General features: G+C 41.5%; 1 protein-coding gene and 1 long non-coding RNA gene across 6 annotated transcripts; one reads left to right on the plus strand and one right to left on the minus strand.

Annotated features, from left to right (window-relative positions):
- Nucleotides 1–418: 418 nt before the first annotated feature.
- On the minus strand, nucleotides 419–11,673 carry LOC120247065. 3 transcript variants are annotated; one of them, XR_005532214.1, is made up of 3 exons: nucleotides 11,172–11,235; nucleotides 10,077–10,465; nucleotides 419–944 (listed from the first exon to the last, which is right to left on the minus strand). It is a non-coding gene; the product is annotated as an uncharacterized LOC120247065 (long non-coding RNA). The 3 variants fall into 3 exon arrangements; XR_005532213.1 differs by lacking the exons at nucleotides 419–944; nucleotides 11,172–11,235 and adding an exon at nucleotides 11,612–11,673 and having other exon boundaries at nucleotides 9,739–10,465; XR_005532212.1 differs by lacking the exon at nucleotides 419–944 and having other exon boundaries at nucleotides 9,739–10,465.
- On the plus strand, nucleotides 10,924–26,275 carry PRDX1 (peroxiredoxin 1). Of its 3 annotated transcripts, none has more exons than XM_039254781.1 (6): nucleotides 10,924–11,155; nucleotides 13,923–14,039; nucleotides 16,497–16,650; nucleotides 17,027–17,149; nucleotides 18,845–18,975; nucleotides 25,931–26,275. In XM_039254781.1, the coding sequence occupies exons 2-6, from the start codon at nucleotides 13,934–13,936 to the stop codon at nucleotides 26,014–26,016; spliced, it is 600 nt and encodes a 199-aa protein (XP_039110712.1). In that variant the 5' UTR covers nucleotides 10,924–11,155; nucleotides 13,923–13,933; the 3' UTR covers nucleotides 26,017–26,275. The 3 variants fall into 3 exon arrangements, with proteins under 3 accessions (XP_039110712.1, XP_039110711.1, XP_039110713.1); XM_039254780.1 differs by lacking the exon at nucleotides 10,924–11,155 and adding an exon at nucleotides 11,312–11,398; XM_039254782.1 differs by lacking the exon at nucleotides 10,924–11,155 and adding an exon at nucleotides 11,432–11,537.
- Nucleotides 26,276–26,357: the final 82 nt, after the last annotated feature.

Raw genomic sequence — 26,357 nt, forward strand, 5'->3', positions numbered from 1 at the left:
GTGCAGAATTTTTTATTATTTTTTTTACAAATAGTTTATTGTCAAATTAGTTTCCACATAACACCCAGTGCTCATCCCCACAAGTGTCCCCCTCCATGCCCATCCCCCCTCCCCCCCACATCCATCAGTCCTCAGTTTTTGTCAGCATTCAAGAGTCTCTCATGGTTTGCCTCTCTCCCTTTCCCCCACCATTTCCCCCCTTCTTCTCCCCCTTGTTCCTCCGTCAAGTTCCTCCTAATCCTCCTATATGTGCAAACATATGATATTTGTCCTTCTCTGCTTGACTTATTTTGCTCAGCATAACACCCTCAAGGTCCATCCATGTTGCTACACATGGCCAGATTTCATTGTTTCTCATTGCCATGTAGTATTCCATGGTATAGATAAACCACATCTTCTTGATCCATTCGTCTGTTGATGGACACTTAGGCTCTTTCCATGTTTTAGCTATTGTTGAGAGTGCTGCTATGAACCAGAATTTTTTATTCTATATTACCTCAGAATTAGAAAAGGTCATTTATCCTAGCTTGGCAAACCATACATGATGATCTAGTTATGGGCAGGTCTCCATTAACCTCTTTGGTCAGTTGCCCAAACTGCTCAGCCATATGGGATAGCCCTGACTCTTCTCCCACTCTGGTCTTAGAGTTCTCAGATTAGGGTCTACTTTGTCAGCCCTGATGTACCTCTGGGGAAGGTGGGAGGAGAGAATATCTTTAGTTGCAGAATTACAGCTTACAGAGGGGCTGGCTAAGGGAACATGACTAAGGGTGCCGTGAAAGGCGGGATCCTACTTTGTGGTTAAAGGTGTGGTTGAGGCTGGGAATGAATCAGTGAAGCCTTCTTGCCCAGAGGTAAAGCTCTTCTTTTCCATAGGTATGATTTCTCAGAGCCTTTTGTCCATGGTCTTTCTTTCTTTCCCATCTGTCAACGGCAGAGTGGCCCTGAGAAGAACAAGCCAGAGTCATTACAATGGGTGTGGGCTTTTCTAGTCTCAACATCATTACTCACCTAATTGCAGTGCTACTGACATTCAAGGGACTCTGGAAGCTTTGGCCAAGATATCTAGAAGTATGAATACATGAAAGAGGTAAATTTTCTTTTTCCTGCTTCTAGGCAGAGAAGACCCTACCAGCCAGGACAAATGGGCCAGAAGGTTAGATAGGCTAGGAGTCCTCAAGTCTTTTATTTGACTTTCTCTAGCTCAACCTGGGGAAATTTTGTCTCCCAGAGCACATTTGGTAATGTGGGGGTGGGGGGTGGGGGTTGCTACTGGCATCTAGAGGGCAGAGTGTTGTTAAATATCCTGTTATGCACTGGACAGCCCTCCACCCTTCCAACAAAGAATTATCAGACTCAGAATGTTGGTAGCACTGATGCTGGGAATAAGTGATAAAAACTTATGTTTGTAAGGATTTGTTTTGGGGGGGGTGATAAAAAAGGATTTGAGCGGTAGTTCCTAAGGTATCAAGTGACTAGAGGTAAAAGCCCACTTTAATTGTATAAACATAGCCTACAAGTTTGCTGTTAGGCTAGTTTACTGATATGCCCTGATGGACTTCCCCTTTACTGCTCTGGTTTCAACTGATCTGTGTGTTCATTCTAGTTCTATAACAGGGGAGAAGGAAGATGGAGGAAGAGAAGAAAAATCAACACTTTGATTCTTTTTCTAGTTAGGTGCAAGAGGGTGAAAACTGGAGTCTAAAAATGAGTTTAATATATTAAATGTGTACCTTTTTAAATTATAAATACCAGTTCAGTATAAAACAGGACGACAGAAAAATAGCAAATACCAAACCATACTTGAATTTAAAGTTGGAATCACTGAAAATGTAGGAATTGGGATGTCAGATTTGTAGAAATAAAACCCAGAAATGAGTGGAAGTCAATATAGTCTCAGAAACAAGTTCAAAGGGGCACCTGGGTGGCTCAGTCAGTTAAGCGTCCAACTTCAGCTCAGGTCATGGTCTCGTGGTTCGTGGGTTCCAGCCCCGCATTAGGCTCTGTGCTGAGAGCCAGCTCAGAGCCTGGAGCCTGTTTCAGATTCTGTGTTTCCCTCTCTCTCTGACCCTACCCTGCTCACACTGTCTCTCTTTCTCTCTCTCAGAAATAAATAAAACATTAAAAAAAAATTTTTTAAAAAGGAAACAAGTTCAAATAAAGAGTAGGTAAAGAGCTATTTAAATTCATTAATTGTGGGGGGTGCCTGGGTAGCTCAGTCAGTTGAGTGTCTGACTGTTAGTTTTGGCTCAGCTTATGATCTCATGGTTTTGTGGGTCTGAGCCCTGCATCTGGCTTCACACTGACAGTGCAGAACCTGGTTGGGATTCTCTGTCTCCCCTCTCTCTCTGGCCCTCCCCCATTCATGCTGTCTCTGTCTTTCTCAAAAAACAAACAAACTTTAAATTCATTAATTTTTTGATGGATTCAAATGATGGATTGGAGGCAAGACCACAAATTTTGACACAGATGATGATAACGATGATGATCATAATAATGATTAGTATTAAGCACTTACTCTGTGCCAGAGATAACACTGTCATACCATATTCATGAAGAGAAAACTGAGGCTGAGGGGAGTTACATGGGATCTCAGTTATCTTTGTATAACAAACTACCCTGACACTTGGTGAGCAAGCCAAGGCAGGGAGACAGTTCCACTATATTCTATATAAGTAATACTATAGTCATTTTATGCATCTGAATTGCTGTGCCCTTCTAGGGGTCACGCACAGCCTAGAGAGCACCAATAGGAACACCTCCAAGTCAGTTATCATCGAAGTGTGCAAGCCAAAGCCCAGGGATTTTTAGGCCTACTGAAGAAGGGATTCTGGTAATAGGTACGAAGTAGGATTTTAAGCTCCATGTTTAGTGAGTGCAGGGCACAGAGGAGAGGGCGTAGAAGAGTACATGGCACATGGTGGGAAATTCATTTTAAATTAACTGTGGTTTCTTCCAACTCTGAGGGTCTAAGTCTCTCTATTATTTTGAGGACATAATAGTGCATAAATATTTAATCATGCATGTAACCAAGAGTTTTATATCACTCCATGAAAGGTCTGCAGTACCAAAAGCATTACCACAAATAGGGTTGCTGTGTTACCCAATTCCAGGGGCACTATTCATGGAACACATAAAGTGAATATCACCCTCTAGAGTTCTATGACACAGAGGCCCTTATAGATATAATGCAAGTTTAGTAAAACAAAGGGCCATTTCTTTCAAGGGTAGAATATACAAATAGTAGCTGAGGTTTTTTTTTTTTTTCCTAGCATTTTAACACGTTTACATAGACACACTCAGAATCCCAAGTTTTTCCTTTCAAATTCCACCAAGGTCATCACTCTAGTTGTTTATCCAATATCCTTCTCTCTTTCTTTCTTTCTAACATAACCTTGATTTTGTTAGGAGTGGTAATATACCTAACTAATAGACACATTTCCAGCCTCCCTTATAGCTAGGAGGAGCCATGTGACATAGTTCCGGGAAATATTTAAACTGAGAGATTCTAGGAGAGCTTTGCTTCCTTATTATAGTCCCCAACCCTCTTCTGGCTGCCTTGTCCATCTCCCTGGAATACAGGTATACTTTTGGAAGAAGAGCATTCTGTGAGTATAAGGTAATCGTAAGAACCAAAGCTGCATGCTAGGAGTTTCGGTACAAAAAGTTAAAAAAAAGTCTGGGTCCCTCATAGCAGCATGGAATCACTGTAACAGCCTTACACTACTTACTCGTTCAATGGGAAAGATTAATCCCTATTTGGTTAAGCTTGTTACTTGAGTTTAAACTGTTACTTGCAGCTGTATTCAAGTCTAACAAACATACTAAAAATTTTTTAATGTTTATTTATTTTTGAGAGAGAGCGCGCAAGTGGGGGAGGGGCAGAGAGAGAGATGGAGACACAGAATCTGAAGCAGGCTCCAGGCTTCAAAGGTCAGCAGAGCCCATCATGGGGCTCTAACTCAAAAACTGTGAGATCATGATCTGAGCTGAAGTCGGATGCTTAACTGACTGAGCCACACAGGCGCCCCCAAACATCATCCTTGATAATAGTTTTCCCCAGGTCGGTATCTGTAGGGCTTTATGTGTCCCAAATCTAATTTTATATATTGAATTCTTATAAATTTAAGGGTTCAAGTATTCTCTGAGAACTGTTAAATGTAATTTTTTCTTTCAGTGATAATTTAAAACAATAAAAATAAACATGTTCTGAATCATCTGGATGTGATCATAACTGAATACCGTTCTGTGATTTTGATTTCTATGATTTCGTTTGTTATTACAATTACAAGGAGGCATTTAGCTTTAATGGTTTATAGGTTTAACATTAATGGTTTATAGGTTTAATTTTAATGATTTATAAGTTGATGGCAGGCTGTTATTAGGTTAGCAACTCCTAATGTTAAAGTGATCACTGTTGCAGGGCATTTGCTTTATATTCTACTGAATTGCCTTATCTGGTATATCTAGTTAGCTATGAAGAAGAGGCAAAGGCTGTTCATGAATCAGCTAACTAATGCTTTGTTAAGTGATGGCCAGATGATGTCAAAGAACACCTCATGAACAAATGTCTCATGCTAGCTTAAAGGGAGAAAGGTTGGGGGAGAATTGAGACACCATTGCAAGGTGTAGGCAGTATAGGTATGCAGAACCCAGAAGGAGATGCACTATAGCATTAGGACCATATTCGTAGAGGGTATTGTTTGAGGAGTCTCATCTTGTATATTTTAACTTGCAATAATTCATCAGCAGCAAGAGTAGTAGTAATTAACAATGAAAACATTTTCATTAGATAGTATTTTAAATTAATATTTTTTGAATGTATTATTTACTTCTGAGAGAGAGAGAGAGAGAGAAAGAGAGAGAGAGACAGCGTGAGCAGGGGAGGGGCAGAGGGAGAGGGAGACACAGTATCCGAAGCAGGCTCCAGGCTTGGCTAGCTGCCAGCACAGAGCCCGACGCAGGGCTCAAGCCCACGACCACGAGATCATGACCTGAGCTGAAGTTGGACGCTTAACCGACTGAGCCACCCAGGTGCCACTAAATTATTAAAAAAATATTTTTCAATATTGCATTTTAGGGCAACTTATTAAAATATTGGAGTCTGGGGTGCCTGGGTGGTTTGGTTAGTTAAGTGTCTGACTCTTGATTTCAGCTCAGGTCATGATCTCCATCTGGAGCCTGCTTCAGATGGTCTCCCTCTCTCTCTGCTTCTCCCCCTCCCCCCACCTCAAATATAAATATAAATAAACATGAAAAAATAAAGATTCTCTGTCTCTCCATCTGCCCCCTCCCCTCTCACACTCTTTCTCTAAAATAAATAAGTAAATAAATAAATAAATCAATAACGTTTTAAAAATATATATTAAAAAAAGTAAAATACTAGATAGTCTGAAAGAAATGAAATAAAAGTAATAAAAGTTAAATAATTAAATTTGAGAAATGAAGCCAACTTTGGAGTTCCTCAAGAATATTTTTCCCTTCACAAGGAACTTCATGTTACTAATATTTGAGAATACTACTTTAACCTACTAGGTGGAGGGAGCCGGATCCTTCTGAAGAACTAGGCTGGAAACCAATGCTTCACCCAGCAAAGAGCCTTACTTACTTGAATTGGCAGAGAAAAAATTTTAAGGGCCTCACTTCTAAGAAATAGAGCAAAATATGATTCATGCAAGCATTTTCTCAGTTGCTGCCCTGACACCAAGCAATTCTTCCTAACAAAGCTCCATCTAATGTCTTCAGCAACCAGATAGTAACAGATATATATATATTTTTTTTTTCATTTAAATGATTTTAGAGAAAACTTACTAAGTAAATTTCACAGGTGGCAGTTTGTATGTATACTATTTGACTTCTCAAACCATTTCTTTTTGCTGTTGTTACCCTTTCCCAGGTGCAGGACACTTAAGTGCTAATGGTGGGGACCAAAGGAAATTATTATTGGTATAAACAACCCATCTTCATGAAACACCCTTCAGCCCCAAAATGCTATTCTTTTTTAGTTGCTCTTAATGGCTTTTGTACTTCCTCCTATTCTCATAGAAATTCTCTGAGGTCCTGGTCTTGTCTTACCTCTCTCTACAGGTTTTCATTACTCTCAGAGTTTTAAGTATCCTTGTTATTGTGAGTGATGTCAACAAATATAATTCATTAACTTATTTTAAAAATACCTATTGTGTCTATCATGTGCTATAGACCATGCTAAGTATTAGGGTTATAATGTGGACAAAATAGGCACAAGTTTCCACATTTCTAGCTTCCCACTGGCCATCTCCCCCTTGGAATGCTAAATTCAGCATGCCCCAAAGTGAGGTCTTTATCATCTCCTCCAAACTCTGTTTCACTGCATGTCTGAGAGGCAAACCACACTTCACCTAATTCCTCTGAGACTCATTCTTGACTTTTCTCTTTCAGTTCCTATATCTGATGCTCAGATTTTGCAAACTGCCCTCAAATCCCATCTCTCCATGTTCTGCACTACTGCCTTCATTCAGGTTCTCCACCTCTTCTCCCTGGTCATGGCAATACCTTCCTTATTTTTCTCCCTATCCCATGTTTTCTTGGTCCCCTAAATCTGTTCTCTCTTCAGCTGCCAGGATGATCAATAATACAACCCAATGTGATCATTCTTTTTTTTTTTTTAGTTAAAAAAATTATTTTAATGTTTATTTTTGAGAGATAGAGAGAGACAGAGCATGAGCAGGGGAGGAGCAGAGAACGAGGGAGATACAGAATATGAGAAGACTGCAGGCTCCAGGTTTTGAGCAGTCAACACAAAGCCTGACATGGGGCTCAAGCTCATAAACCGTGAGATCATGAACTGAGTCGAAGTTGGACACACAGCCTCCTGAACCACCCAGATGCCCCCAGTGTAGTCACTCTTTTATTTAAAACTCTGAATTTCTCTCTATACTTCCATTTTAATTTTACCCATTGGGATAAAATTTGAACTCCTTAGCCTGGCTTATGAGATACATCATAACCAATCTCTGTGTTTTTTGTCTCTACATTCTAGTCTTTGGCATTTACATTCTGCTAATAATGAATTTTTTGTACTTCCCCAAACACACTGTATTGTTTTCTACTTCTTTTACTATTTTCTCTGCTCGGAACTCCTCCTTCACTTTTCTTCTCCTTAACTCTTTAGTGATCCTTCAACACCTGAATACATGGTGTCTTATTCATTTTTGCATGTCTAGCAAAGTATAGGCCTCCTGTAAATAGAAGAATAACAAATACATAACTAAACTTCTGTGCTGTTGATTCTCAAATCTACATCTCCAATGGTGACCTCTGGACACCTCTACTTAGATGTCTGAAGAGCATCTTAGTGTCGTTTCCCTCAAACCAAACTGCTTACCTTCTCCATTAAGAAAGGAGTCAATGGGGTGCCTGGGTGGCTTAGTCAGTTAACTGTCCGACGTCAGCTCAGGTTATGATCTCATGATTTGGGTGTTCGAGCCCTGTGTCGGGCTCTGTGCTAACAGCTAGCTCAGAGACTGGAGGCTGTTTCGGATTCTATACCTCCCCCTCTCTCTGCCCCTCCCCTGCTCATGCTCTCTCTCTCTCCCTCAGAAATAAACATTTTTAAAAAATTAAAAAAAGAGGATCCCTTTAAAAAAAAAAAAAAGGAGTCACAGAATCACTAAATTCTACTCCTGAAGCCATTATTGTACTACATGTTAAACTAACTTGGATTTAAATAAAATTTTAAAAATAATAAAAGTGAAATAAAATAAAAGAAAGGAGTCAGTATAGTAATAGAGTGGACTCCAGAATCACAAAGCCTGGCCAGACCACAGTAAGGCACAACTCCAGAGGGGACCATTTACATTATAATCTATATAAATGTCACATTTGCATATTATTATACATGATGGTTCTGCTGCCTAGGATGGTATCTGGCCCAACACTTCTTAGCTGTGACTTCAGACAATTTATTTACATTCTTTAGGCATCAGGCATTTTGTCTGTAAAACAATAATAAATGTCATTATTATTTTTTTTAAGTTTTATTTATTTTTTGAGAGGGAGAGAGCACAAGCAGGGGAGGGGCAGAGAGAGAGGAGGACAGAGAATCAGAAGAGGGCTCTGCCTGAGTCTCAGGCTGACAGCAGATGGCAGGGAGCCTGATGTGGGGCTTGAACTTACAACTGCAAAACTGCGACCTGAGCTGAAGTTGGACGTTCAACCAACTGAGCCACACAGGCACTCTTGTTTGCCATTATTTTTAACTTCAAACCTGCTTCTCCTATAGTATCTCCTATGTCATTGGTAAATGACCTTACTCCTTTGAATTTTTTTTTAATGTTTATTTATTTTTGAGAGAGAGAGACAGAGAGCAAGTGGGGGAGGGGCAGAGAGAAAGGGAGACACAGAATCTGAGGCAGGCTCCAGGCTCTGAGCTATCAGCACAGAGCCTGACTTGGGCTCAAACTCATGAACCATGAGATCATGACCTGAGCTGAAGTCAGATGCTTAACTGACTAAGCTACCCAGGTACCCCATGACATTACTCCTTTGTCAGCAAGATAAGAAACTAAGGAATCAAATTGAAGGATTGATTTCCTCTTTCTTCTTACCCTAAACCTAATACAAGGCCTGTAGAAATATTTTTTCTTTCCTTCATCCCATCCTGCTGCCAATGTCCTATTAAAGTTCTGAGACTTCTCCTGTGGGTCTCTGCTTCTTTTCTCCCAGTCATTATTTTACATATCAGACAGCTCCTAGAGTCATCTTCCTAAAACACAGTTCAAATAAGTTAACTTCTCATCTCAAAAATCTTTAGTACATTCCAAAATTAATTGAGCATTCCTCCTAGGCCAGATACTACTAGGTCTAGGTCTAGTATTATAAAGATAAATAAAACAGGTAAAATCCTTCCCAGACCACTGCTAAGTAAGGAAGGACAAAACAATGATATATGTATAAACCTAGAGATAGAGGTATATGTACTAGGTACTGTAGAAGGATAAAGAAGAAAGACCCCTTGTTCCCATTTCCAAATCTTTGCTGTTCTGAGGAAAGAGATTCCATAGTCACTTACTTAGACAAGTGTTCAACAGATGTTTTCCTCTTTTCAGAACACTGTCCTGGTATTATTTCAGGTTTTTAAAAAAAATTATAGCAGCGCCTGGGCGGCTCCGTCAGATGAGTGTCAGACTTCGGCTCAGGTCATGATCTCACAGTTCGTGAGTTTGAGCCCCATGTTGCTATGCCGACAGCTCGGAGCCTGGAGCCTGCTTCGGATTCTGTGTCTCCCTCTTTCTCTGTCCCTCCCCCACTCATGCTCTGTCCCTCTCTGTCTCAAAATTAAATAAACACTAAAAAAAATGTTTAAAAAATTACATATATAAAAGTTTATTTTTTAAATTATATATAATATATATTTTAAAATTATATATATTAAAGTTTATTTATTTATTTTTGAGAGAGAGAGACAGCGTGAGCAGGGGAGAGGAAAAGAGAGAGGGAGAGAGGGAATCCCAAGCAGGCTCTGCACTGTCAGCAGGGAGCCTCATCTGGGACCCAAACTCACAAACCGTGAGATCATAATCTGAGCCGAAACCCAAGAGTCAGACACTTAACCAACTGAACCACTCATGCACCCCTCAGTTTTTTATTTCCATAGGGATAGGCTGTTAAGATTTGCTTGGGCCAGGATAACTCTTTTGGTTCTTGAATGAGACAAGTAAGCCCAAATACCTAGCCCAGGGCTGCATACAATAAACGGTCTTTTTTTTTTTTTTTCTGGCTGAAGTAGGACTGTGTTTTACTGCCCTGGGCAGTTTAACTGCCCACAGCAATAACTATCCACTATTAAGCTATGAACTTCTATATCTCCCCTGCGCCTCCAGAAGGAAATGAATAATGGCCAAATAATTGTTCAACCTCAGGCTGAGAAGTGAAAAAAAAAACAATCAAAGAAATCACTACTGTTGCAAGGTAGGATAAATGCCAAAACATTTTGAGATGTTCAACCAACATGACACTGCAATTTCCATTTCTTATCCTGCTATAATAGGATGGGGGAGTGGAGATGGGAGCAGAAAGGGGATATATTTATCACACACCTATTTTATATTAGGTGCTCTGTTGTGTCTTGGGGACACAGAGATGGAAGTAACCCAAACCTTACTTTCCAGAAAGTCTAGCAAGTAGGGGCAGGCCTGTAAACATGTAAAATAGCTTAAGAGATATTTTGTATAGCTTTTCGGTATCAGGATATTGTGTGGACAGAAAGGATGGAATGGTAAATTCTGGGGATGAGCAAAAGCCAGAACAGCTTCAGAGGAATTCTGGGGATGAGCCGAGGTCAGGAACAGTTTCAGAGGAAGTCATGCTTCAGCCGAGTCTTGAAAATCATTTTCTCTAGGCCAACTAGGAGGGAACAGTCTTCATACTTGAACAAAAGCCTGAAGTCTTGAAACAGGGACTCATTGTTCTGGGTATTACAATCAATCTAGGAGCAAGGAAGAATTACAGTAATAACAGCTAACATTCTAATGTATAATAACTAGGAACTGTGCTAAGTAAGCTACTGAGACGATCTCAAAGAATAAACAGTATTCCCATTTTATAGGTGAGGAAAGTACGGCTCTTGCCTGAAGGCCACACATAAAATGAGTTTTAACTGAGGAAACTGACTACAGAGCCCCAGTTATTTTTTTAATTTTTAATGTTTTTTATTTATTTCTGAGAGACAGCGTGAGTAGGGGAGGGTGAGAGAGAGAGGGAGATAAGAATCCGAAGCAGCAGAGCCCCAGTTTTTAAAACCACAAATCAGAGGAGTGAAACGATCAGATTTCAAAAAGATTCCCTCCAGCAGCTGTGGGAGGAGTGAATGGGAGAAGGAAAGCAGTAATCCTGTAATCAGAACAGTTAAGGAGGTTGTCTAAATACCGAGGATCAGCAGTAGGGCAGAGGCTGCTGGGATCGGGGTGGTTATTTCTGAGAAATACTCGGATAGTTTTCAGTTCTTGGTATGGATCAGACGTGATCCGCCGTGGACGGCAACAGGACCCTGTTCTGGGCCTCGAGCTCAAGACGCGCAGGGCCCCCCCCCCCCCCCCCCCCCGATCCAGATTAACCGAGGAATTTGGATTTGGAGACCGTCGCGTTCAGCTCTCCGACCCCAACCGTCGGTGGCAAGGTAGGGGTATTCTTACCTTCCACGCCCTAGCCCGCCCACAACGAGAGAAAGTGCTGAGTCATTCTGGCGGGGCGCTTTCGATCGGGGCGGGGCTCAGACCAGATCCCCCTCCTCTCTCCACCTCCTGTACCCCCGGCCCCTCCGACTCTCGCGAGAGCCCTACAGGCTATAAAGGCAGCGCCTCCCGCGTGCTTCACGCGTCTTCTTCCTGACTGGCCTTTGTTGTATTTTGTCTCAGAGCTGGTAAGAAGTCCTCCCTTTTCTCCCCCTCTCCCGTTATCGCCTTTTCCTCATCCACCCCAGGACCTACCCTACTCAGTTTGGGTTGCTGTGACGGGGGAGGCTGCTGGGCGAGGTGTGGAGCGCTCGAGAGTGGTTAGTGGTACGTGTAAGTGGGCCCTGTTTAGAGATGGGGGGACCTGTTTAAACCCCGAAGCTAACGTCGGTTCGAGTTACCTCTTCCCTCGGCAACCCGAGCAGAGTGCGCTCATTGGCTTGGCATGGCGACGAGGCGGACTCGTAGTGGTGGGCTCTTCTCAGCCAGCCTCCTTCCGGGCGCGGCGGGTTCGGGAAGCTTCTAGAATGTACCTGGAAACTGACCTGAGGCTCGTTGTGTGGTAGTGGTAAAGGCTGGTTACTAGATGTGGAATTTCTGATATGAAGATTCCCTTCCCAGTTTCTATTTTTTCATTTATGGAATAGGGTTTGTGGTGGTCCCAAATGTCTCTGTGAAGACTGCGGGTTTTGGGATTTTTTTTGTTTTTTGGTGGTTTTTTTTTTTTTGCTGTTGCTTTCCGAAGTGTTACGTTGGGGGTGATGATGGGAGTGGCAGCAGGGCATCAGAAGAGGAGTGTGGCTTTTGCCCGTGAAGTTTTGGGGCGGATCCTCGGAGGAGGTCCACAAAGCGCTTGAGGTCCAACAGCCTTTTCCCCGCTGAGTTGGACTTTGGCGGACTTGGGGCCGCCTGGAAAAGCAGATTTGGACGAGAAGGTCCTTTACGTTAGGGTCACACCCTATATATTTATTTAGTCGCCAAATTGGAGCGTGCCTTACTAATTTTTTGTTATTAAAAGTTTTTTTTGTTAATGTTTATTTTTGAGAGAGAGACAGCGCGAGTGGGGGAGGGGCAGAGAGAGCGGGCGAGAGAGCCAGAATCTTAAACAGGCTTCAGGCTCTGAGCTGTCAGCAGAGTCCGAAGCGGGGCTTGAACTCCGGACCGGGGAGATCATGACCTTATCCAAAGCAGATCGGAAGCTTAACCGCCTGAGCCACCCAGGTGCCTCTTTTTTGTTAAGGGTGTTAAGGAGTAAAAAGTTTGCAGTGATTGGGGCACCTGGATGGCTCCGTAGGTTGAGCGTCCAACTTTGGCTCAGGTCATGATCTCCTGGTTCGTGGGTTCGAGCCCCTTATCGGGCTCAATGCCCCTCCGTCACTTATGCACTCTCTCAAAACTAAATGAACATTAAAAAAATTTTTTTTCAGTACTCGATGCTCTCAGCGGTTTTTTTTTTTTTTTTGGTTGTGGTACTATGCACCAAAAAACTTTGGGACTTGGAAAATTAGCTTTTTGTGGATTTCAATCTGATAGCTTACTAGGTTAGATTTTTTCTTATCTTTATGTTGACTTAGGTGAATCCACTGCAGCATTGGTTTTTTACTTTTTAATTTTTTTAATTCAAAATTTTTAATGTTTAATTCTGAGAGAGAGAGAGAGAGAGCGCGCGCGCGAGCGTGATCAGGGGAGGGTCAGAGAGAGGGACGGAATCTGAAACAGGCTTCAGGCTCTGGGCTGGCAGTCAGCACAGAGCCGGACACAGGGTTGGAACCCATGAACCGTGAGATCATGACCTGAGCCGAAGTCGGATGCTTACCCGACTGAGCCACCCAGGGACTGCTCAGCATTGCTTTTTTAGCAAGACTCTTGCTTCTCCTGGCCCCGAGGTCACAAACCCGTTTTTGAAAAGACTTCAAGTGCTTAAACACGACTCCTAAAGTTTCAGAATTTAGTAGATGCCAGAATCCTGTCCTTTCCTCTTAAAAAATTGAATTGGCTTTAGGATGTGTGCTCTCTTGGGCAAATACACCTGGAGAAAGGTCAAGTGTGCTTCCTGAATTATGAAGGTAGAAGAAGGTGCAGTCAAGGGAAAGGGGAGCAACATGACCACTTGTAGGAATCACTCTGTGGCATTGTTCTTTGGGCTCTGGTTCCGGGGGTGAACTTTCCTTAGTTTTTTCTGTATAATGAAAATACAGAAGAACATGGCCTTTGCACAAATCCTATTTCAGAAAAAGTAATAGAAGTTATTTCAGTTTATAAAAAAATTGCTGTATTGGGGCGCCCGGATGGCTTAGTCGGTTAAGCGTCCGACTTTCGCTTAGGTCATGATCTCGCGGTTCGTGGGTTCGAGCCCCGCATCAGGCTCTGTGCTGCCAGCTCAGAGCCTGGAGCCTATTTCAGAGTCTGTATCTCCCTCTCTCTCTGACCCTCCCCTGCTCACGCTGTCTCTCTCTCTCTCCTAGAAATTAAAAAAAAAAAAATTGCTGTATTTAAGTGAAAATGATATTCAGACCTGTATCTGGTTTTGTTTCAAAAGATGGAAAGTGCGGTTTATGCTCCTTACTAATGTAAAAGTTAATGTATATATTCAGGGCTACTGGACAAGTCTTTTTATCATTTTACAGTTAAGTTTCTAAGTAGATGAAGTGTGCTGGTTATCTAAAAAAAATGAGGTTTATTTCTAACTCATTTCCTCCCTTTCTTTTTCAGCTGATAGTAAGATGTCTTCAGGAAACGCCAAAATTGGGCATCCTGCCCCTAACTTCAAAGCCACGGCTGTTATGCCAGATGGCCAGTTCAAAGACATTAGTCTATCTGACTACAAAGGTAAGAGTAATTACTTTAGAGTCATTAAAATTGAATTATTTTAGGAGAGCCTGGGTGACTCAGGTTGAGCATCCTACTTCGGCTCAGGCCATGATCTCCTGGTTTAGGAGTTCAAGCCACACATTGGGCATTGTTGACAGCTCAGAGCATGGAGCCTGACTTGGATTTTGTGTCTCTCTCTCTCTCTCTCTACCCCTTCCCTGCCTATGCTCACTTGCTTTCAAAAAAAAAATAAACCATAAAGTTGAACAATTTTACAATCTAAGGTGGCTCATTAGGTTTCTGTATCTGTTCTGTTTGATTGTAAGATGATATATATTCTAGGTCACTGTCTTTAGGGTAGAAGGCTGTTTACCTCCATGTTGAAGTGAAGTAGTGATTATCAACCTTGATAACAGGGGTAGATATTTTAGGTTCAGACTGCTGTGGAAAAAATCCCATGCTTCATTATGTCTGGACAGATTAGCTCACTTACCTTCTCAGTACTCCATTGTATTGTCTTGGAGATCTTTTCAGTACTTCATTGAAAGCTCAAGTTTTGGAGCGTAAGCTGTTTGTTAAGTTTATGAAATGTGTATATCACAGCTGCTATATTATTAGGCAGAAGGCTTAGGTACATTCCCTTGACTGTTTTGCCCCAAGAGAAGAGTTGATAGTACAGTCGGAACAACTTTTCCTGTTACAGTTTCACACAAACACTTGGCAAGTTCTAATGAACTGTTTTTTTTGTTTTTTGTTTTTTAAAACCTTACAGTCCTGGAACAGTTGAACAGTTGGGTTTTCTGGGATAGTTGATGCAAATTCCTTGAACTGGAATTCTGAAACTCCGGTGTTAAGTGTGCCTTACTTAGTGGTGTAGTAATTAGTTCCTAAGACTCAGCTTTTGCTTGGAACATGTGACTAAAGGTTTCCTAACACAGTGCACTTGTTTGGAATGAGAAGCAAGTAAGAGGGGCCCTATAGAGGGAAGCTCCTCTGACAAACAGGATAAGTAGCACCATAGGGAGGTGACCCTGGCCCAAGGGTTTAGAAAGAGCTGCTCTCTGTCCTCCAGGGCTTGACCTGCTGAGGTTTCAAAGTGCTTGTTAGGCAAAGCCCTGGAGAGGTTGTTTAGATGAGTGAGTTTCTACTGATTTTGATCTTCAGAGTAAATGTCAAAAGGAGCAGCTTATTTTGACTTTCAGACCTTGTAGCTACCTGGAAACGAGTGAAGATTTGGAACTGTTTCAATAAGTCTGCCTATTAGGTGTGGTGAAAGGCTGCTTGGTCAGTTGAAGATCTGTCTACTTCTGTTGGTAATCTGAGTGACTTCAGTGAAATTTGCACTAGAGATCCTCTTACCTATCAGGACTTTTGGAACTTTTGCCTCAAGAAATTTTTCTTTTCCTATTAGGCTTGTTAGGAGCCTGATTCAGGTGATCATTTAAATCTTACCTGTCCCCTTGATGTGGTTCATCGTGGAAGAAAAACACAAAAGGCTTTGTTTTGTTGTGATTTGGTCTCTTTATTGCCTTGTAGCACAGAATCCGGTAGTTGAGCTTCTCCTGTGCATTAATTGTAAGCATTAGCATTTAGGCTATCTAGTAGGTAATTGCATCCTTGGTTTTGCTTTTCTTCATTGGACAACTTGGTGTTTGTGCTAAATTAAAAAAAATTTTTTTAATGTTTTTTTTTTTTTTTTTGAGAGACAAAGTGTGAGTTGGAGTGGAGAGAGGGAGACAGAATCTGAAAGAGGCTTCAGGTTCTGATCTATTAGCTCAGAGCCCAAAACGGGGCTTCAAGTTGGGAATGAGGAGATCATGACCTAGGCTGAAGTCCGGCACAACTGACTGAGCCAGCCAGTGGCCTGTGCTAATTTTAACTACCTGGAGATAAAAATCGGACTGAACAGTGTTTATTTTACAATTGGCAGCTAATGGGGAGGCAGGAAGATAAAGCATAGAACCGAAAGGAACTTTTTTTAATGGAGGATTTCCTGCTGCAAGATGTTCGAAAAGTAATTGCTAGGAGACATCTGTTGAGTGTTGGTAGTTAGCAGTTGTTTTCTATAAAAAGGCTTTTTTTCTCCACAGAAAAATGTCTTTAGATTTTTATTTTTTGAAAATATTTTGCTTTTTTATTTTGAGAGAAAGAGGGCACAAGTTAGGGGCAGAGAGAGGAAGAGAGAGGATCCCAGGAGGGGCAGGGAGAGAAAGAGGGCAGCGGGGCTCACCTGAAGTGGGGCTTGAACCTCCTGAACCTTGAGATCATGACCTGAGCCAGAGTCAGATGCTTAACAACTGAGCCACCCAGCTGGCCCAAGATTTTATGTTTAAGTAATGTCTGCACCCGGTATGGAGCTGGAACTCAAAACCCCCGAGATCGAGTCACACACACCACCCACTGAGGCAGCCAGGAGTCCTTTATAAAGCAAGGAAGTGCGTTTCAAAGGTAAACTTGTGACTTTTTCCTCCCTAGGAAAATATGTTGTGTTCTTCTTTTACCCTCTTGACTTCACCTTTGTATGTCCCACGGAGATCATTGCTTTCAGTGACAGAGCAGAAGAATTTAAGAAACTCAACTGCCAAGTGATTGGTGCTTCTGTGGATTCTCATTTCTGTCACCTGGCGTGGTAAAATTCTTGGTCAACTTTTGCATATGAACTTTGAAACTAAGCCGCAAATGGGATTGGAGGCTTTGGTAATAAATAGATTTGCTCAGTATTGCCTTTTGGCTTCTGATAGGAGTGCAAAGGCTGTAACTTCCTCTTGTTGCTCTTTTATTACGTGACAGCAAAGGAGAAGCAGTCTGGGTTGTAGCCGAGTGTACCCTGGTGATCTTAACTATCTTCAGGCACTCACTTTACTGCTGGAAAAAGTTTGAAATCTTTTGGGGATTAGATTAGATTACATTACTAATGTTGAAAAAGGGAAGGAATAGATACAGTTAATGCTTTTGCTATATGTGAATTTAAATGAATGTGCTTGTATGTGTGGCTTTTGCTGTAGGATCAATACACCCAAGAAACAAGGAGGACTGGGACCCATGAACATTCCCTTGGTATCAGACCCCAAGCGTACCATTGCTCAGGACTATGGAGTCTTAAAGGCTGATGAAGGCATTTCATTCAGGTATATACATACCAGGGGGTTTTCCTCAAAATTATCTGATTGACTTAAGGGCCTTTTTTATTTGGAGAAAGGTGGGGCCCTGATCTGTAGATTCCTTTCTTGTTGTTAACTGTTTCCCCTCCCCCAGTTAATTTGTTGAGAAACAATTGACCTGCATGACTAAGTTTATTTTTAGCTTTTTAAATTTTACTTATTTATATTTAAATTTTTAAATTTATTTTGAGAGAGCACACGAGTGAGGGAGGGAGGTGCAGAAAGAGGGAGGGAGGTGCAGAAAGAGGGAGGGAGGTGCAGAAAGAGGGAGGGAGGTGCAGAAAGAGGGAGAGAGAGGATCTCAAGCATGCTCAGTGTGTAGAGCCTGATGCGGTGCTTTGTTTCCTGAACAATGAGATCATGACCTGAGCTGACATCAAGAGTGGGATCCTTAACCAACTAAGCCACCTTGGCGCCCCTGTTTAGATTTTGTTTATTTATTTTAAATGTTTATTTTTTTGCGATAGAGACTGAACACGAGTGGGGTAGGGTCAGAGAGATAGGGAGATAATAGAATGCGAAGCAGGCTCTGGGCTCCAAGCTGTCCGCACAGAGCCTGACATGGGGTTTAAACCACAAACTGTGAGGGGCACCTGAGTGGCTCAGTCGATTAAGCGTCTGACTTCAGCTCAGGTCATGATCTCACAGCTCGTGGGTTCGAGTCCCATGTCGGGCTCTGTGCTGGCAGCCAGCTCAGAGCCTGGAGCCTGTTTCAGATTCTGTGTCTCCCTCTCTCTCTGACCCTCCCCTGTTCACGCTGTCTCTCTCTCTCAGAAATAAATNAACATAAAGACTAAATGATAGGAAATTTACATAATGAAATATGGCCATTAAAAATTAAGTTTCTGAGTAATATTTAATGATACTGGAAAATACTCATTACATCATGTTAGATTAAAAAACACATAGGGCGGGGCGCCTGGGTGGCTCAGTCGGTTAAGCGTCCGACCAGCTCAGATCATGATCTCACGGTTCATGGGTTCAAGCCCCACGTCGGGCTCTGTGCTGACCCCTAGCTCAGAGCCTGGAGCCTGTTTCAGATTCTGTGTCTCCCTCTCTCTCTGACCCTCCCCTGTTCACGCTGTCTCTCTCTCTCAGAAATAAATAAAACATTAAAAAAATTAAAAAAAAAAAAAAACAACACTGTGAGATCATGATCTGAGCTAAAGTCAGATGCTTAACTGACTGAGCCACCCGGGTACCCCTAGATTTTATTTTTAAGTAGTCTTTATGTTGAACGTGGGGCTCAAAACTCCCAGTTGAGATCAAGAGTCACAAGCTTCACCAATTGAGCCATCCAGGAGCCCCCATCACTATGTAAGTTTAAAGTGTATAGCATGATGATCTAATCTCCCTCCCTTTCTTTTCTCTCTCTCCCTTTTTCTCTGTCTGTCCTTGCTTCTTTCCTTCCTTATGTGTATACCTAACATGGGGCTCAAACCCATGACCCCAAGGTCAAGAGTCACTCTCTTCCAACTGAGCCAGCCAGGTGCCCCTCATTTTGTTTCACGGTGGGGTTGGAGGTGGGGGGTTCATTAGAGGCAAAGCCAGTGCAAGTCTGGGAGGCCAGCACATTTTCATTTCCATTGCATCTTTGTTCTAACAAAGCAGTTTCTAAACTGGTACTGCATCTGTCTCAGACCTTCAATCTCTTTTTCCCAGGGGCCTCTTTATCATTGATGATAAAGGTATCCTTCGACAGATCACCGTAAATGACCTTCCTGTCGGCCGTTCTGTTGATGAGACTCTGAGACTAGTTCAGGCCTTCCAGTTTACTGACAAGCATGGGGAAGGTAAGCCAATTCACCTGGTCACTTGACAATGGAAGGTGGTAGGATAGGAAAGATAGCAAGAACAAGGTCTACCAAATGAGAAAAATCTGTTTCTCCAAGGTATTGAAGTCTCTGCATTATACTGGATTGTGGGGGTGAGGTAATGGAAAAGCTTGGGGAGGAGAATAAAAAAAGGTTTTTGTTCCAGCTCCACATTCTAGCTTCTGCCCTGCTCATTTAGAGTCACTGCTGCAACCTTTAAGTTATTAAAGGAGTGCAGGAGGATTTCATAGGTATATAAGGGCAAAACAAAAGGCTTGAGAATTATATCTAGGGATAAAGCATGCCATTCTTGTTTATTAGGAGAGGAGCTTAATCCCTGTGGTCCATATTTGTTACATTTGTGTTTAAAAAAAAAAAAGATAAAGACCAGTTTTGAATTTTGGAAAAAAGAACAATGGACAAATAAGCTAATAACATTTCTGTCTTCTTAAAATACGTTCTAAAAAATAAATAATAAAACATTTTATTGTACAGTGTGGTTGTCCTGTCCAGAAGAATTAGAATCTGCAAATAAATTTTGTAAATGTTTATGTAAAATCTTTTAGGAAGAGGGGTTAGGGATAGAAGGTTTCAAATGAAATATCAAGGTTCTTCATTAGACGTATGAGGATAAAAGAATTTTTTTAATTAAATTTTTTTAGAGAGTGTGAGTGGGGGAGAGGGCAGAGGGGGAGAGAATGTGAAGCCGACTCCATGCTTAACTTCTTGCCTGTTGCAGGGCTCATTTCTATGATCCTGGGATCATGACCTAAACCAAAATCAAGAGTCAGACACTAAACTGACCTTACAGAGTCTAAACATCACTAAGATTCAATTTAGGGTTTTTACCTAGCATCTTACAGAGTATAGGCTTTTTTTCCCCTATTTCTCTAGCATTAGTACTTTTCTCCTTTTAAAAAAAATTTTTTTTTAATGTTTATTTCTGAGAGAGACAGTGTGAGCAGAGGAGGGTCAGAGAGAGGGAGACACAGAATCTGAAATATGCTCCAGGCTCTGAGCTGGCTGTTAGCACAGAGCCCGACACAGGGCTCAAATCCACGAACCGCGAGATCATGACCTGAGCCAAAGTCAGACGCTTAACCGACTGAGCCACCCAGGTGCCCCATCTCCTTTTTGATGAAGTACTGAACCACTTGATCACAGCTTTTGAGTTTGTAAGGCTGTAGCATTTTTTTAGTTTATTTTTGAGAGAGTGGGACGGAGAGAATGATAATCCCAAGGAGGCTCCATACTGTGTGCAGAGCCCGATGTAGGGCTCAAAACCACAGACTGTGACATGACCTGAGCCAAAGTCGGATGCTTAACCGACTGAGCCACTCAGGTGCCTCTAGGTGTTTTTTTTTTGTTCGTTTAAGTTTTACTTTTGAGAGCGAGCAGGAGAGCATGTGCACAAGCAGGAAGTGGTAAAGAGAGAGCCTGTTTGGGATTCTATATCAGGTTCTATGCTATCAGCACAGAGACTAATGCGGGCTCGATCTCAGACCTTGAGACTATGACCTGAGTTGAAATCAAGAGTGGGAAGCTTAACTAAGCCACCCAGGTGCCACGAGACTGTAGCTTTTTTACTTACTCCCCCTCACTGGGGTATAGTTGTTGCTGGAATGAAACAACCTTATCCTAAGAGTTAGTTTTTAAGGACTTAGCTCCTGAGGCTGCAAGTGCTGGGTATGTAGATCTTGAACCACACACCTTTCCAAGCTTAATGTAATTGAGGATGAGAAGGACAAGATAGTTTTTGTTTGTTTTTAAGTTTTTTTAATGTTTATTTTTGAGAAAGACCATGAGCAGGGGAGGGACAGAGTGAGAGGGAGAGACAGAATCCAAAGCAGGTTCCAGACCCCAAGCTATCAGCACAGAGCCAGACTTGGGGCTTGAACCCATGAACCTTGAGATCATGACCTGAGCCCCAAGTAGGCTGCTTAACCAACTGAGCCACCCAGGTGCCCTGATGACAAGATAGTTGTGATTAAGTGCTACTGATGTCAGATGAAGTGCAGAAGTGTACTTCAATAAATTTGTCTTAACAATATTCCATTTTCTTTCTCTAAATAATAGACTGTTTTCTAAGGCCCTTTTCAGCTCTGATCTTGTAATAAAACATGTGGAAGTTGTTAAAGAGTTGGAATTAGTGGTGTCTCTTAGACGTACCCAAAGGTGGTAGTTTGGGTGAGCACAGACCCTAAGGCACCATTTGCAGAAGCTTGTGTGGATTTGAAGGCTGCTGAGACTGCCTCCTGGTCGGGGATGAGATTTAGTACAAGGACAAGTAGTTGAGTGTGGCAAAGCTCTTTACTGGATTTCTTAGCACCTTGCATATAGGCAAGACTTGAACCCAAGCTTTCATAACTGAAGATTGCTTCTTCAGACTCTTGGACTCTTCTTCCCATTCCACTAGAGCAGGCACCACTTTCTGTGTGTAACCTTTATGATTTATAAGATACTTACCATTTGAGAGCCTGTGAATACCAAAAATATATGAGTACATTGTGTGTGTTATTTGGCATGTAACCCTACTTTTCTATTTTTTATTGAGATGTAATTGACCTGTAACAGTTTTAGGCATACAATGTAATTCAATTTTATTTGTATTTATATATCCCATATTCCTATTTTTTCAAGTTTTTATTTAAGTTCCAGTTAACATAGTATAACATTAGTTTCATCACTTATACAACACCCAGTGCTCTTCACAAGTACCCTCCTTCATACCCATCACCCATTTAACCCATATCCTACCCCCCTCTGACATTCCCTCCAATAACCCTATTTGTTTTCTATAGTTAAGAACCTACATTGTTATTTTATTTAATAAACCAATACTTAAACACAGTATTTATTCATAGTAAATATTGAAACTGGGATCCAAATTCACAGTTACCCTTTTTAGAAAAAATTTTTGTTATTAAAATGCTAAAAAAGTCCCTCTTGAGGGCTGTTTTGAAAGTTCTTATACTGAGGTTACCATGACTGTCATTTTCTCCTTGGAGATTGATGGTATTTTGAAAGCTGGTTTATGTGGGACTCAACCAGTTCCCCTGTACTCCATATTCTGAAAAAACCAACACTGCTGGGTATGAGTGAAACATGCAATTGTGGTTATTTCTGTCTTGTCACTGATAATGGTTATGTTCTTTTTCTTTTTTTAACCTTTTTTTAAACCTTTTTTTTTTTTTAATGTTTATTTTTGAGGGTGAGTGAGTGAGTAGGGGAGGACAGAGAGAGAGGGAGACACAGAATCTGAAGCAGGCTCCAGGCTCTGAGCTGTCCCCACAGCACCTGACCAGGGACTCAAACTTGTGAATGATGAGATATGACCTGAGCTGAAGTCAGACTCTCAACTGACTGAGCCACCCAGGTGCCCATTAACTGATACATTCTTAAGTGCCATGAGCCCTTACTGCCAATGAGAATAATTTGGCAAGGTTTTTCCTGGTTCATTATTCTTACCTTTGTGTCATGATTTATAATACTGGGCTGTTTTTTTTTTAATTATAAATTTTTTTTTTTTTTTAAATTTCTGAAGAGAGAGAGATCGCATGAGCAGGGGAGGGACAGAGAGAGAGGGAGATACAGTATCTGAAGCAGGCTCCAGGCTCTGAGCTGGCTGTCAGCACAGAGCCCAATGTGGGGCTCAAACCCGTGAACCGTGAGATCATGACCTGAGCCGAAGTCAGACACTTAACTGACTGAGCCACTCAGGTGCCCCAGGTTATGTTTTCTAAGACCCAAATTTTTTTGGTTCCCTGTCCACACCTGCTGTCAAACTTTTGGCTGGCTCTCACCTGGTCTTTGCTTATTTGCTACTCTTCTTTTTCTGTAGCTGTTTTATGCTTAGGGACTTGTATTTTCACCCTTTGGTGCTACTAAAGGTAATAACTATAACAATCAAGTGGAAATTTCAGGAAAGTAATGGGAGCTGGTCCATATATACTTTGTTCTAGCACCTAGTTGCTGAGTGACCTCTAAGGCTATGATATCCTTGGACTGAAAGGGGCTCCCCCTCTCTCACTTTGAGCATGTGAGACTTACTGCTTCATTACTGGACTTTGGTGACTACATGTCTCCTAGAAGATGGAATAGCAAATGGAAGTGAAAAATCCGAGATTGGTTCCCTTGCTTTTCTCCTCAGGTTAGCCCAAGGAGCATTGTTGGCTCAGAATTATAGGAAAAGGTTGAAAGCTATGCCTTCTGCATAAATGTATGAAAGATTCAAACTCAGACCTTTGTTTAGCATGGGGTAGAAGGCAGTTACTTAGTGAAACAAGTAGGGCCTTCAGTGGGGGTCCTGTCCCTTTGTATTTCAGGCTGTCCCGTTTGGCAGAGTTAAAGAACATTGAGGAGGCAAACTGGTTGCTATCTTCAGATCCTCCAAGGGCTATCAGAAGCAGTAGCTTAGTGTTAACTATTTTACACACTCCTAGCTTTGTTTACATTATTTAGCTTACTTATTTCTTGGTATGTGGACAAATCATGAATTAAAAATTTTTTTTTTTTTTTTTAAGAGCATGTAAGCTGGGGAGAGGGGCAGAAGAAGAGAGAATCTTAGGCTCCGCACTAAGCCCAACACAGGGCTCAATCCCATGACCCTGGGATCATGACCTTAGCCACAATAGTCAGATACGCAACCAAGACAGCCACAATAAAGAGTTATACTCAACCAAGACACCCATCTAAGTTTTTAGATTTTAAATGTAATACAGTGTGGCATGATTTGGTATTTTAAGTGTACAATTTAGGGGCATTAATTACATTCACAATGTTGTGTATCCATCACCAATGTTTTCTGAATGTTTTCATCATCCCAAATAGGTAGAATTAAGCAATAACTCCCCCCATTCCCCTTTCCTTCCAGCCCTTGGTAGCTTCTGCTTTCTGTGTCTATGAGTTTGCCTATTCTAGATATTTCATGTAAGTGAAATGATATTTGTCCATTTATGTTTGGTTTCTTTCACTTAGCATAATGTGTTTGAAGTTCTCAAGGTTCGTGTTGCAGTGGGTATTAAAATGTCATTCTTTGTTAAGGCTGAATAATACTACATTTTATGTATATATCATACTGTGTATTCATCTCTTGATGGACACAGGGTTTTTAACTTTTGGCCATTGTGAATAATACTGCTAATAATAGTGAACAGGTGTCTGGATCTTTGTTCCCATTTATTTTGAGTATTTACATTAGAAGTGTAATTGCTGGGTCATGTAGTTCTGTTTAGCTTTTTCAGGAACTGCCAAACTTTTACAGCAGCTGCACCATTTTACATTCCCACCAGCAATATCAAGCATTCTTTACAACCTTGCAAATGTTTAGTCTTTAATCTTTTTTTTCTTTTTCTTTTTCAATACTGTATAGCCTTGTGAGTGAAGGGGTGTCACTGTGCTTTTGATTTGCTTGTCCCTAATTAGTGATATCAACCATATTTTCATGTGCTTATTGACCATTTGTGAATCTTTGGAGAAATGTCTGCTCAAGTCCTTTGTCCATTTTGAACTGGGTTGTCTTTTATTGAGTTGTGGGAGTTCTTTTTTAAGTTTATCTTGAGAGAGACCCAGTGAGTCGGGGAGGGACAGAGAGAGAGGAAGAAAAATAATTGCAAGTAGGTTCCTTACTGTCAGCACAAGCCTGACATGGGTCTCAAACTCAGGAACCATGAGATCATGACCTGAGCTGAAACAGAGTCAGATGCTTAACTGACTGAGTCACCCAGGTGAGTTGACTGGGTGTCTTGAGTTGTGGTAATTCTGTCTACGTTTTGGATGTTAATCCCTCTTCAGATACATGATGGGTAAATATTTTTTTCTCATTCTATATGTTAATTCTTAAAAATGTCCTTTTTGGGGCGCCTGTGTGGCTTTAGTCGGTTAAGCATCTGACTCTCGATTTTGGCTCAGGTCACGATCTTATGGTTTGGGAGTCCCAGGCTCACATAAAGCTTTGTGCTGACACCACAGAGCCTATTTGGGATTCTGTCTCTCTGCTCCTCCCTGCGTTTGCTTGTTCTCTCTCAGAATAAATGAAAATAAACTAAAAAAAAAATGTCCTTCGTACAAAAGTTCTTAATTTGAATTAAGTCCCATTTATCTGTTTGTTGTTGCATGTGCTTTTATAATCCTATCTAAGAATACATTTCCAAGTCCAAGGTCGTGAAGTTCTGTTTTCTTCAGAGTTTGATTTTAGCCCTTACCTTTAAGTTGATCCATTGTTGAGTTGATTTTTTTTTTTTTTTAATGTAGTGTAAAGCACGGATTCACCTTCATTCTTCTGCATGTGGAAGTGTAGCTGGTCCCAGCACCATTTACTGAAGAGCATTTAAGATTTTTAAAAAGGGACGCCTGGGTGGCTCAGTTGGTTAAGTGTCCAACTTTGGCTCAGGTCATGATCTCAGTTTGTGAGTTCAAACCCCATGTCAGGCTCTGTGCAGACAGCTCACAGCCTGGAGCCTGCTTGGATTCTGTGTCTCCCTCTCTATCTGCTCATGCCCTGTCTGAAAAATAAAACATTAAAAACAAATATCTTTAAACATATGTAATGAGGCATACATAAAATAATTTAGGAAATACAAATACCAATTAATCCAATCCCTGCTGTTAACAAATCTTTTTTTTCCCCCATATGTGCTCTAGGCAGATTATTTCTAGACCAAAGCATTCAATTGAAAATTTCTTTAAATTACAAGTGCTGCATGAATAAGTTAGGTATCATAGCAGTAGGACTGTCGTGAGGATTAAATTATAATTGTAATTAGCCTTGTACTAAAAGGCTTGAATGATCTCAGATGGTAGCATAGCATCCTGGTTCCTGAGTGTTCAGCCTCTTAAGGTACCAGATTTGGTTTTGAGCCATTTTGTCCATGGGAGTAGGGTGGAACTCAACCACTGAGCAGGTTATTAATTGATAGTACTTTTCTCTTGGCAGTGTGCCCAGCTGGTTGGAAGCCTGGCAGTGATACCATCAAGCCTGATGTCCAGAAGAGCAAAGAATATTTCTCTAAGCAGAAGTGAGCTCTGGGCCATTTTAGGGCCAGGCTGCATTGGGTGGCCATGAAAACAGAATCTCTTTTGTACTATTGTCATGCGTAAAACACAAGACTTTAGATCAGGGCAGATGTGGTATGGGACAGGACAGGCCTTTCCTGCGGGGGTTGGGGAGACCAGCCTTTCTTCCTCTGAAGAGATTGTGGTATGGAGCAAGCCAACTGATGTGTACAGCAGTGGGGCATCACTTTTGATCTTTGTTGTTTCTATTAAACTTGAGCTGAGACCTTGTTGTGTCTTCATTTTAAGGGGCATTAGCTTTGATTTTTAGAGGAATTAACTCTGCTTTCCCTTTATAGGGTCAAATG

This window comes from Hyaena hyaena, unplaced genomic scaffold, assembly GCF_003009895.1.
Source record: "Hyaena hyaena isolate Hyena2069 unplaced genomic scaffold, ASM300989v1 scaffold_503, whole genome shotgun sequence".
NCBI classification, from domain to species: Eukaryota; Metazoa; Chordata; class Mammalia; order Carnivora; family Hyaenidae; genus Hyaena; species Hyaena hyaena.

Bases quoted from the DNA above. Each gene is read 5' to 3' on its own strand.
- PRDX1 (XM_039254781.1), top strand. From the start codon at position 13,934: ATGTCTTCAGGAAACGCCAAAATTGGGCATCCTGCCCCTAACTTCAAA. The intron at 14,040-16,496 runs GTAAGAGTAATT...TTTCCTCCCTAG, and splicing joins TAGTCTATCTGACTACAAAG to GAAAATATGTTGTGTTCTTC. The intron at 18,976-25,930 runs GTAAGCCAATTC...TTCTCTTGGCAG, and splicing joins TACTGACAAGCATGGGGAAG to TGTGCCCAGCTGGTTGGAAG.